Source organism: Dinoponera quadriceps, unplaced genomic scaffold (genome assembly GCF_001313825.1).
Source record: "Dinoponera quadriceps isolate SergipeBrazil2010 unplaced genomic scaffold, ASM131382v1 scaffold1441, whole genome shotgun sequence".
Taxonomy (NCBI): domain Eukaryota; kingdom Metazoa; phylum Arthropoda; class Insecta; order Hymenoptera; family Formicidae; genus Dinoponera; species Dinoponera quadriceps.
This window is the reverse complement of record NW_014555884.1, coordinates 839,844-853,356: the sequence shown is the minus strand read 5'-3', so window position 1 is coordinate 853,356 and position 13,513 is coordinate 839,844. Positions and strand designations below refer to the sequence as shown.

General features: G+C 39.8%; 3 protein-coding genes across 3 annotated transcripts in view; 2 read left to right on the top strand and 1 right to left on the bottom strand.

Moving 5' to 3' along the window:
* Nucleotides 1-13,513, bottom strand: part of LOC106745688 — a 39,382-nt gene that overhangs the window by 13,342 nt on the left and 12,527 nt on the right. The gene's annotated exons all lie outside the window — the stretch shown is intronic.
* LOC106745686 (proteasome subunit alpha type-3) lies at nucleotides 199-1,895 on the top strand. The gene is made up of 4 exons (XM_014621525.1): nucleotides 199-358; nucleotides 450-532; nucleotides 649-1,040; nucleotides 1,128-1,895. Exons 1-4 carry the CDS (start codon nucleotides 338-340, stop codon nucleotides 1,394-1,396), a joined length of 765 nt encoding a protein of 254 aa, XP_014477011.1. The 5' UTR covers nucleotides 199-337; the 3' UTR covers nucleotides 1,397-1,895.
* On the top strand, nucleotides 3,293-10,633 carry LOC106745685 (rhodopsin-like). The gene is made up of 6 exons (XM_014621524.1): nucleotides 3,293-4,532; nucleotides 5,685-5,779; nucleotides 6,894-7,004; nucleotides 8,683-8,942; nucleotides 9,131-9,246; nucleotides 9,361-10,633. The coding sequence occupies exons 1-6, from the start codon at nucleotides 4,221-4,223 to the stop codon at nucleotides 9,580-9,582; spliced, it is 1,116 nt and encodes a 371-aa protein (XP_014477010.1). The 5' UTR covers nucleotides 3,293-4,220; the 3' UTR covers nucleotides 9,583-10,633.

Genomic DNA, 13,513 nt, shown 5'->3' with positions numbered 1-13,513 from the left:
CCGTACAACATCTGAAAATAAACTCGAAACGGTCTTAAATATAAAGTTTGGCTATTAGCTTCCGCTCACAGGACGCGGAAATGCTTGTTCTACTAGTGCTACTAAACTGTGCGAGACAAGTACATGTTTTCTCATTTCAACTTATTGCACTAGTTCAGCAGTGCAGCGAAAACGAACAGACCCAGTGTCAAAAGTGCACGCAACGCGAACAAACCTAACCTAATCGCCGTGACTACGGATTGCCGAGTCGGTTGATTTTCGCCTATTCACGTCGCGATAGACGTGTAAACAATTTTTCACATTTCGAGTCTTGCCGTTTGCATATCTTCTCTGAAAAATGAGTTCGATAGGCACAGGAGTAAGTACAACGTATATTTTCGCAAGATATGCTTATAAAATGCGCTGTTTATGCAACTGACATTTAAACCTAACCTCAATCTTTCCCTCAGTATGATCTCTCCGCTTCGCAATTTTCACCGGACGGACGTGTGTTTCAAGTGGAGTACGCTCAGAAAGCCGTAGAAAACGGAGGGTAAATATCTCAACTTTGTTCTAACTTTGGTGCGTTTTTAGGTTAAGTGGATTTGAACAGTACCTTTGTACAATGCTTAATATTTAACATTGCGCACTAATTGATCGCATTTGTAGGACAGTTATTGGTTTACGGGGCAAAGACGGCGTAGTGTTCGCCGTTGAGAAGATAGTAACATCCAAACTCTACGAGCCAGGTGCTAACAAACGCATACTCAACATAGATCAGCACGTTGGTATGGCAGTGTCCGGTATAATATCGGACGCAAGACAGATTGCGGAGACGGCAAGGGGAGAAGCCTCAAGTTACAAGGCACAATATGGAGTCGGTATTCCTCTGAAATATCTCAATGAGAGAGTTTCTATGTACATGCACGCGTATACCTTGTACTCTGCTGTGCGTCCATACGGTTGCTCTGTTTTACTCGGCGCTTATGAGACTGATGGTCCAGCAATGTATATGATAGACCCGTCAGGGGTGTCGTATGGTTATTACGGTTGCGCAGTAGGTGAGTGAAGTTATGATATAAACATTGGAAATGTTTTGTATAAAAAACCTGGATTTAACATACATATATATATATATTGTGGCGTAGGTAAAGCGAAACAATCAGCGAAGACAGAGATTGAGAAGCTGAAGTTATCGGAGATGACGTGCAAGGAGCTAGTAAAGGAAGCTGCTCGCATCATCTACCTTGTACATGACGAATTGAAGGACAAGCAATTCGAACTGGAGATGAGCTGGGTCGGTGCGCACACGAACGGCAGGCACGAGCGTGTACCGGCTGAAATAAAGGCCGACGCCGAGAACAAGGCGCGGCAGGCGATAGCTGAGGACTCGGATAGCGACACCGAGGATATGTAAAGCATATAAACACTGCCGTTAAAATTCTTTGTACTTTAAGAGATAATTTAAATATACGGATATGTACTTGGTCAGACACATCGCGATTTCATCAATGAACAAAGCGAATAAAGAATATCGCCTTTTGTTTATAAAACACCGGAGTATTACGTATATATATTCGCGCGTTATTTGTCAGCCCGACAGGGTATATGAAAATTACGAGGTATATAGTAAAAATTCAACAAGTCTCTTTGTGAGTACACAAGCCACAACTTTTTTTTCAGCAATGAATTAATTCATTGTTCGATAAATAATGATACCTCCGTTTGTAGGAAAAAATAAATTTATATTTGCATGGTACTGTATAACAACGAAAAACAAATCAATTTATTTGCGAAGCAGCGTATCACGTTATTGATTTGTTGAACTTGGTATGACGCGAAATATTCGCGAATATTTCGAAACGATTCGCAAAGCTATCTGTGGCGTTCATCGGCAAACGGTAATTTCGATTCAGTAGAAAAAAAAACATCGATTGAATATTTGCAACGAGCTTTTCAATTTGCAGCGCAGCTGAAAATTGAAAGTAGAAAAAAGCGAAATATAAAAATCGGCTTACGTTTCTTTGATAAAAGATACATCGTACACGTAACGAGCGACCAGCGATAATCGTTTGGAAAAGGCTTGTAACGAATGTAACGCGCAGGAAGTTCTGTAGATTTATCCTGTCAATCTGATATGTTATCAATTTAATTCATCAGAGATCATGATCAATGAGCATAATCTTTTTGGAAAAATAATAGGCTTTGACCTCTAACATCGAATCTAACACAATCGAATGATAACTAACGAAGCGCTCTGAATCGTTTCATCCACAGCCACTTGGATAAATACCAAGTTCACTATTTCTCAACGAGAAGTCAGTCGAGGATCGCGTGATCTCTAATTAAAATTTCAGACAGGAATCGACGTGACAGGCAGAAATCGAGACCTAATCGTTCCCGATAAAAAGCCCGAGCTCGATGGTCGAGCTTCGTCACGCTTTTAATCGCCCATGACGCCGTCGAGCACCATGGAGAAGAAACGCTTTAACGGCGAACTGTATATTGTTAATGTGTAATTTACCGCGAGCAAGTTTTTCCACAGCTCTTCGAGGACTTCCGACGAATGTGTTTCAGCAACGGAATAACAAAAACACGACGAGAGAAAAAGAGAGAGCGAGAGTCCCGGTGCTCTCCCCTGACAGATCGTAGGATCGAATCGATCGGAGTAAACGAGGAACGTAAGAACCGTTGCGTTCTTACGGAAAAGTACAATTATCTCGTAAGATAATACGGAGAGCCGTGTAACCTGAGCGAGCTCGAGAGAAGCCGGTAGAATTTCATCTGCGCGAGGCCGCGCGATTATTAGAACCACACAATGAGCGAGCGTATCGAGTTGTGCGTGTAAAAACTTCGCAACCGGAGAGACACTCGTCATCCCGCGAATTTTCTCAGTCCACCGAGGTGACGAAAATCGCGAATCAGTTCTGCTCGACGTTTGCCCAACCGAAGCCTGCCTACCTTGATTTCTCCCTGAAAATAGAATCACACGAAGACGAAGAACTATCTAAAATTCAATCAATGTATTATCACTAAGAAGCAGTCAATAGTCGCTAGTGATTATGGTTACAAATATAACACTGCAAATCAGTAAAATTCCGCTGCAAAAGTTTGTTAATAGCGGCAACTTTTTCCATCGGTGAAATCTAACTGCAGAAACAGTGAAAACAAGATATTATTTCTTACTTCTTTTTTGTTATCTTAATCTCACTCTTAAGATACTGTCAATGATTTTGCCTGAAATATTCTTTATTATGTTTAATTGATTTAATTTATTTGAAAAGCACGTTTATACTAATTTAGAGATTTCAAATCCTGTAAGGGTGCTTTTCAAATAAATTAAATCAATTAAACATAATAAAGAATATTTCACTCTTGAGCCTGTTACCATATAAAATATGACAAATACGATATATAGTTGAATACATATATCTATGTAGATATGTATGTAGATATGTAGATATATTTCTGCTGCCGAACAGATAACAACGATTTGCAGTGAATCTCTCACTGGCCAAAATCAATATTAGAGTTAAATGAAAAAGTTTCCATTAAAAATTAGTGAATACTTGCTGATTATCGGTACAATATTGTTCCACTAATTCAATTAGTGACATTTTCATTGGATCAACTTGAGAGAATAAGGGTAGCGATCATAACTTTGCTCTTGTTTCTGACTTTTCGACGCGATAATGAAGGGATTATTCTTTTCGGCGAGCCCAGGAACTTTGCGGTTATATTATCGCTTACGTTCGCCGCGATTCGCTAACGAAGTTCGCTCAGGACGGCGATCGTGCAAGTTTCAACGCGAACGGTGAATAGTTTCACCTTTCCTTCGTTCAAGAAGTCACATGACGCCAAACTCGTCGAACTCACGTGCAACTTTTCACGTTTCCGCTCTTAGAGAAGACTTACATGATCGAAAGCTTCGTTAGCGAGTTACGACAAACGTCGACGATAATACAACCACGAAGCTATCGAGTTCGCCGAGTGGAATAATGCTCTCATCATCGCGTCGAAAAGTTCGAACTCGGGATTGATTGAGTGCGAACGAAATCTCGAATTCTCGAATTCAGATGAATGGAATAATGCGGTCGGCACGTTAACGAAGAAACTCCGAAACTCGGCTCGCGCGCATATTGCTTTTTCGCGCTGCGGGGGGTGGTTGCGCGCGTCGCGAACGACAACCAACGAGTGGCTCGGCCAGCGTGACTTTAAAACTCCGTCACTGGTTTTGATTAATGCGACCGAGTCGGATTTGCGACCGTGCGTTCTCGCCGCTTGTCGCTTCTGTCGAGCTCGCAGCAACCGTAGAACAAAGCTTCCGTGACCGGAAGTACAATACCGGAAGTATGTCTTTGAATTTGACCACCGACCTGCCGGACAATTCGACCGTCGCGCAAGCATCGTCCGGTATTTACATTTTCGCAGCGATTGTGCTCGGTTTCATCGGTTTCTTTGGTTTCATCCTGAATCTGTTGGTCATTCTTACGGTTGTTAAGAACGCGAATGTACTTTGGACGCCCAACAACGTCGTGCTCGTCAACATGGCCGTGAGTATCGCTCTCTCGTAGAGATTTTGAATCTCGCTCTATTATTAGAGTTATTGGTATTATACGAGTTCGAAATTTTAAGCCAGCACTGAACGAGAGAATAAATTTCTTTCTCATATGATTCGCGTCGTATATTAGCACGTATGTACAATTAACACGTACCAATTTCGCATTTGATATGAATAATTCAGTTTAATAATCGTATCACACGACAATATTGCGGGAAAAATCTGACTTGTTTAATAAGATACCGTATGTGTGTGCTGCGTAACCATGATTAATTTCGGAAGTATTATCTACGTTCTAGTCGCCACGAGCAATTTATTTAAGTAGCGAACGTTTCGAAACACGAAAAAGTAATAAAATAAAAATGTAATAAGGAAAATTCCGATGTGTTGCAAACTTGTTATTTTATACACACAAACACACACCACATCATAATATGTTTTAATTAATTTTTAGAAAAGTTTCAAAACGCGTAAACGAACTAACGTCAATCAAATACATAACATATATTTCGCTAAACAATAACTCGTTTCCTCGAGTTCCTCGCCCGGTTCAACCACTCGTATATCTGCCTGCGTATTTGCGTACGACAGCCTTTAGTGTGCAACAGTGCGCATTAGCGCATCCAAGTGAATTTGCCGTAACACGAGTTTATGATTTCCGGACAACATGCACGCATACCTATCTTTTGATCGCTCCGGATCTTTGAAAAAGAATTTTTACAAAAAAGGCAAATGGTCAGGCAGACTTGTTTTGAACGCTTGTGTTCGACGCGACTCCGTTACGCCAATTTTTTGAAACATAGTTATAAAACGTGAATTATAAAGTTCGCTCGCGGGTTCCAGTTCAATGCTATACGCAATATTGCTCTACTTTTATATATAGTCCAGCAAACTTTTACTCTCCACGATATCATACGGCGGATTGTTTGTATACTCGGCTGCGTGCACACGCAACAAAAAAATATTTTCCCTTTGGCTTTCATCATTATTTTTTATCGTATTTCTCGGTTATAAGTCAGCGCGAAATAATTATGGAAATAAGTTAGTGCGATAATCTAAGAGAAACGCGATCTAAGATAAGCGCGATCTGTCATTTCCATGCTGAGCATGCTTCTAATGTCTGTCGCATTGTCCATTGTAACAGATTGGAGATCTGTTAGTAGCTGTGCTGGGGAACCCTATCGCAATGGTGTCGGCGATCGCCGGTATGTGGTACTGGAGCTACAATATGTGTCAGTGGTACATATCGTTATTCACTTATATAAAACGAACGAACGAATCGAATGATGACTGACATCTTCAAGTTTTATATTTTATATATTATATTTGCGAGAAATAATAAAAAATAATATCATTGTATTGGGAGTACAAATTAGTTCGGTCCGTTTTTTGTAGTCAAAAATGCATTTATTTCAGAACAAAATGAATGAACAGATTAATCAAAGTATTGTCCATCGCTGGCTACTACTTTTTCTCACCTCTCAGGCAATTTTCGAATTCCATCTCGAAAAAATGTCTCGTCTTTTGAGGCGATCCAAGTTAGGAGCCAATTTTCGATTTCTGCGAAAAAAGTAAACCGGTGACCTGCCAAATCGTGCTGCATCCGTCGGAACAACCAGTAATCAGAATGAGCAATGTCCGGCGAATACGGCGGGTACGGTAAAATATCCCATTTAAGCGTTTTCAAATAATTTTTTACGACTTTTGCGACATAAGGCCGAGCGTTATCATATGCAAAAGAATAACTTTGTCATGTCTTTGCTCGTATTCCGGCCGTTTTTCTCGTAATGCACGGCTCAAACGAATCAATTGTAGCCTATACCGATGGCCCAATGCGTTTGACTCGGATCTTCATCGAGTAATGCCTCCAATTCTTTGTCTTCGAATTTTTTTGGCTGTCCAGAGCGAGGCTTGTCTTCAACGCTGAAATCACCATTCTTGAAACGTCGAAATCATTCCCTACATGATTTATCAGTTGGAGCATTGTCACCATAAACTTCTACAAGCATTCGATGCGCTTCAGCTGCACTTTTTTTCCAATTAAAGCAGAAAACTAAAACCTCTCGCAAATGCTGCTTAGTTAACACAAAATTTGACATATTCAACATTGTAAAAAACAGGGGTTTTGTATGAAACTCAAAGCGATATAAACTGAATATTATTGACAGATGTCTAACCTCTCTGAAACCACCGAAATCAGCTGTCATTATGAAACATTCATAACAGCCAGAGCCATCTTTTGAAAACGGACCGAACTAATTTGTATTCCCAATATTAAAAACAAAAAAGAAATATTGCATTTTTGTATTACATATAAATGTGATCGCGGTAACGAAAAATTTTCTAACTTTAGGTACGCATGGTTTATGACTACCATGGGGTTTGCCAGTATCGGTAATTTAACAGTGATGGCATTCGAGAGGTTCCTACTGGTGATACATCCGATGAGGACGTTATCGATAAAGTAAAACATCCCTCTTTGCTGGTAGAAATTGGCGTGTCAAAATAAAATAGATTTCGGCTTTTCTGATAAAAGAATTTCACGATTAACATACGAGACACGCACGCCTGCACGTGATTTTCTTGTTTGTTTCTCTTTCTTTTTTCATGGCGCACTGTATCAATTATGAACCACAAACGATGAGTACGGCGAAATAATTAATTTGTGTATTCCGCCACTTTCCATCGCACACTTTCATCGCAACGCTGTCCGGGAAGCGAGGTCGAAGTATCTGTGAGGAGTCGTTAACACCTACAAATTATAATGTGCACGGGATCGCGATGAATCTTAATTACGTCAGTCGCCCATTTCTCTCGTTGTGCAAAGGCGAATGACAAAAAAGAAGAAAAAAACACATTAGTGCAATTACGTAATATATTATAAGGAAAACATTGGCGCAATTTCATATTCTCTCTGCGAAGGAAATTAAAAATTGCTCATTTTGAAGTTCATGTCGCGCGCAAGAGAAACTTTCTGCACGTAGGAAATCATATAGGAAATATCACGATCTGCGCGTTATATTACCATTGAGAACGTTCTCGATGTGCGAATTACATCTTTCACACATGAAATAATACAGAGAATACAATATCGCTACGCCAGCGCTAGTCCAAGGTCCTTTACTTATACTATCGCAATTAACAATGGATTAAAAATGATCTCCTTGTTATCGGTGGGATTGCTTTACGTTGCGAACAAGAAAGTGGTGGTAGTCGGGAAGACCAAACGAAGTTTTAAACCGCTTTAGAACGACAAATCCGTTATTCCACTAACGAGTCAACTGCTACGCTACAAGTTGAAAGAGGTTTCTCCTTAGATGGCTTTAGACGGCTGATTTTAAGGCTATTTTTAATTTTTTTCTACAAAATGAAAACACAAAAGTATTGATGTTTTTCACACAGTTTAGGCATCTTTTCTCTTTAGAAAAATATAGATTTATGTTTTGTGCGCATAATAAAAAAAGATATAATTGATTAAATATAAGCTGTCGAGACGATTTTGTTTGTATTGTTCCGAAATTTGTGCTCATTCTACTAATCCGAAACAAACGACCCAAAGTTTATTTTAATTTTTATAAATGTGGTTGTTTCCTATTTCAATGAACAATATAATTTTATTGTTAACAAAATTGCGGTCGGTCAAAAAAAAAAACATGCAAAATAGGTTTAAATTTTATCGAATTTGCAAGCTGTAAAAAGAAAAAATTTGAAAGTATTGACATAAAAGTGGTAAGAAATATAGCGACAGATGTTGTAAAGAAATATTTCGAAGCAGAAATTAATTGGTGAAGTAGTTTCTGAAAAAAGCTTGGTTGAGAAACATTCTATTTTTCCTTTCGTTTTATCACTTTTCGCATGATACATTCTCGCGTAATCGTGGGATTAACGTCCGATAAGATTACACGGCTATCGGTTACATTCTTTTAGCGTCTTTATTTCCATATGATTCGATAGAGATGAACTAAACCATGTCTTCTTTTCAATAGTGAGATACGATCGTGATATTGTCTACTAATATTTTATTCGTAATAATATTAATTATAATAATATTGATATGTATGATAATAATATTATTTATAATAATCATTTTGATTCTATTCTCGTACAAGCTGTGTCACACTGAAATCTACTATTTTTTACAGGCATGCTTATATATTGACGTTTCTAATTTGGATATACGCGCTCTCCTTGTCGTTGCCGCCATTTTTCAATTGGGGAAAATATGGTTGGGAAGCATGCAACATATCCTGCAGCGTGTCTTGGGAGCAGCACGATCCCGAAATGCACAACGATACTTACATCGGCTTTTTATTCATTTTTGGATTTTTCGCGCCCGTCATGATAATTATTAGCAGTTATTACAGCATCATCCGTACTTTGAGGAATATAAGTAGAAGAGTCCGTGAGTTTTTCATTCCACGTTTTTAACGACTGCTAGTAAAAGTCACTTGTACGAAAGGAAAAATCACTAAATACGATTGGAACTTCGATTCGCAGTCTTTGTTCATTTTTCACGTTGAACGCTGAATTTTTCGACACTAACCAACCGTAACGATTGAATTAAAATTTCGTGAACTCTACTCATCGTAGGTCGAAACAATAAGAGAGAAACAAAGATCACAAAAATGGTGTTGCTGATGATCATAGCTTTCCTGATCGCCTGGATGCCCTATGCCGTGCTCGCGCTCGCAATTCAATATTTTTACGTGAGTATCCCGAGTGGCAAAGAGAACCGGTCGTTTCATGCACCGTTATCACGTGTTTCATGCTTTCATTCCGGTAATCAAACCCGATTTGTGATTGACCGAGGTTGATTGCAGGTAGAAATATCGTCGAATGTCGTATCGGTGCTGCCGGCACTCCTCGCGAAATCCTCCATCTGCTACAATCCTGTGATATACACGAGTCTGAACATACAGTTCTTCCACGCCTGGAAGAAGATGTTTTTCGGCAACGTTGAAAACCCGAAAAAATCCAACAAAGATAGCACAAAGATGATCACGGTGAACAAGATAGAGATGAAGACCCTCAATTGCATGTGAACGCTCTGAATAAAAAAATTAAAACGAGACACGCATGGTACTATATACCCTTCGGAAACGGAACGAGAAGAAAGGATTGATTCTGCGCCGAGGGGAGGATGATTTTCCAGGATACCGACGGTCCATAAAGACGTAATATAGCTGGGCGATCTTTTGTCCTTTCCTAATCCTTTATTCGCCACACTGCTTCTCGGTAAAAAAAAAAAAAAAAACAAGGAAAAGAAAAGATATCTCCCGCCGTCATGATCGATAGACCAAGGAAAAGCATACGACAATTGAATAACGACATCGGAAGTCGCTTGACAGCACTTAGAGCGAAACTTGGGAATTTAGGCTGTAGTATGTGTAGTTAAGTGAAAGTGCGGCATTTATCAGCCATCTCGTGTACGTCTGATATCACAACATGGAAGGAAGCGCGAGTTGAATAAATGATAGAGGATATACGTCAATCGTCATTGAACAAATTATTCGTAGTCACGGTAATATTTATTTCTTGAGACAGATTGGGGGAGGGGGGGGAGAAAATTTGGCAATACACTATTCAAGAAGAATGGTAGCATCTTAAGAGACCTCACGCACACGACGAATCCTCGATCATCGCGCCATTTCATACGAACACTCTCCTTCTTCGAATAAATTACCTAAAGAATTACGCACCTGCCCGCGTAAGAGACTCCCGGACTTTCCGCGAATGAGAAAGTTCTGCTCGTCCCTCTTTCTCTTTCTCTCTGCGTCATCATCGTCCGAATACACAACTGTTCGTTCACGCACGTGGGAGGAAAAATTTCAATGTCGTAAGAGCTTCGGTGTTTGATTAGGTCATCTATGTTCCCGCGATTTGCAAGACGCACTCGGGAAATATTTCGTCGCGATGTTGCACGTTACCTATGGCCATGAAATACATACCGTATCATGCAACTGAGGTGATACGCGAGCGTCTAATTCAACTCGTTATGTGTGTGCATGTGTGCATTGCGTACATGTGCAAAAAATAATTTGACACGTATGCATGTCTCGCATTGTCGTTGGAACACGGTCTGTGATTTCGTTATACGAGCGGCTGTGCCGCGGAATCGAGCATTTACGATTCGTAACACGCGCAATTATGCCACATCGGAGAAAGTGAAATCGCGAGGAAAATTTGCAGTCGACCGCAGGCTCTGACAAGTTCGCGTCGCCGATTTTCAATAGCGTTTTCTGGGCAGGCCGTTTGAGTGCGGACTCGCGTCTCGGGAAGTCGATTAAACGAAAATGACTCGAGATACATTATCCTTACGTAGACAGAAATATCTAATTTGGTTTAACAATAATTCCAGAATCACGTTAAGCGAACGCGCATGCGAGCGCGTTTTCAGTTTTAAAATCGAAAAATCTGCGCAATGCGACACATCGAGTCATTTCTACGTTACGTTAATCGACGGTTGTATTTCTCTCTTTCGCGATAATGCTCTCTGTGACTTTGTGTCCTTTACTGCGTACCGCGCTACGATCGGGATAATAAAAATATACATGAGGAGACACAATGCGTACGCAGAATTATTACACGGTGGAACGTACGCTTTACAGAAGAGCCCGCGATTTGGAATAATATAGCCTTCGTCGCTCCCGCGAGCTGCAATGTTACGATCAATTAGCGCGCTTTTTCAATGGCAGCAATTACGCGATAGATAGCAGAAACCGGGGCATGATTATCGTTTGAGATTACCATAATTATATTGTATGACGTTTACGGCGATGTAATGAGACTATATCTGTTTACTTTCGCGAGATGCCTCTATTAGCTTTGTTACTTCTGCGAGTTCATCGTGATGTAACGTAAACTCGAAAGGTAAACACATTGAAAAAAGGGTTTGATTCAAATATATAAATAATTATTCTAATATTCTTTAGCAAATTTTTTATTGGATCAAGTAATATTTACTTGATCCAAGTGCAATCTATTTAATCTAAGAAAGCATTCGTCAAGAAATATTGGAATAATAATTTACTTGAATGTAACATTTTTCTGGGTGTGAAACCCCACGTTTTCCGCTGGAAATTCGATGTAAAATTAAACGTGCATTGCTTCGATACACTTCATGAAACATTTTCTCAGCTCTTCCTTATTCGTAAGATATTCCAACCTCTTAATGCATTTATGTAATTCGAACAACCCTTTATTAAACGAGCGATTTTCTTCGCTTCCAGTCGTGACAGATTTATAACTATATGTTATTTAGCTTATCTATATTAGATATCATTTAGCATAACAACGAATTACATTTTTGGTAAATCAGTAAATGATTCGTTTACAGCTTGTAGTTATGGTATGTGAGAAAATTAAGATAAGACGTTAAGAACATTAGATATAAATTAAGATTAGAAGTCGAAATTTGGTGGTCATGCACGAATATTGTACGAGTGTTCGAAAAGCGGCACACTTGCAAAAGTATTAAATTATAGATTTAGCGGCTCTGTGTGTGTGTGTGTGACATTACTCGCTAAACTTTAAGATGTAACTGTCGAGTTCATTCACTACTAGCAATCATTAACTAACAACCGGCTTAGTATGCTTAATTACGGACGCTTTTATGTCACTGTCACGTTTTTATGTTGCTGTTTGATATGCGTAATATACTCTCGGATCGAAAGCGGCTCGATATAGCGTGCACAAGGTGAAGGTGTGAAATATAGTGAGTGCGTTGTAGAATCGTAAATTTAATTTTGGATTAAAAAATCAAATCAGCCGAACGACGGTGACAACAACGGAATGCCAAGAACACGATCGGTATGCACGCGTGCGTATAATTTATAAGTCGAAAAGATTTCAGAACACATAATGTTCAACAGAACACACGCATTGAGGCAATTAGAGCGTAATACATATTAATGTGATTCGTAAAAGTTACAAAGTTGACTCACCGACGTTTCGATTTAACATCATCTGCATCGTTAATTTGCTCGCAAATCATTTCATCCGATCGAGATTTTACGTAATTTGTTTTCACCGATATTTGCGTTCATTCGACGTCGCGTTGCAGAATCGAGCGTGTACACGGGCCCGGTATTACAGAATCGATGTTATACGGAGAGCCAAACGGAATACAAATAATTTCTATGCGGTCACGATCGGCATAGTGTTACGGGAACAATCACCGAAGTTAGATTGTCACACTGACCGGAGCGGTTTCGCGCCATGATTATCCGAAGCGGTGCCAATAAGTTGTCAACAACATTAATGGCTTTTTTTCAGAATATAACAGCCAATCTCCGCGAGTGCATTAAGTTCCACGAAGTTTCGCATCGTTGAGCCGAAAATATCGGTTTATTACGTTCATTATCATGAGACTCGTCGATTACCGTGGACGAGCGCGAATAATAACTCTAAGATATATGTCCTTTTATCACTATCGCTAGATAAGTGCTTGCAAATCGACACGACAAATAACGTGCACACCAACAGTCTTGCTTGAAACTAAATTCATCAAAATTAGAAGCACGAATCTGTCGAAATCAAACGAATATATCGATGTCGTATTCGTATTTTCAAATATTTTGCTTTATTTACCGAAATTCGCGAGAAGCGATCGAATACCCGACGTTTTACGCAAGCGCTATGAAAACGCAATTAACCGGGCTTACACAACGAGGTATGACACACCTCGTTCCTTTTTTATATTCTCTATCGTTGTTTCAATTAGCTCGTTTAACCATCTCGCCGGGGAAACTGACCGAACGCGAAGCAAACTGCACACGCAGTTCGCAATCGCTTCGCATCGGTTCGTTCTTACGCACATTGCGATCGCTACTGGCAAGTATCACGAAAGGCGTTAGTTTTTGATTGACATCGGCTCAACATACGCTTACCATACTCAAATTCTCTTGGAAGGCAATAAAACGCGCGTGGAGGAATTCACGACGCAAATCGCCCGGAGGGAATACGCGAGGCTTT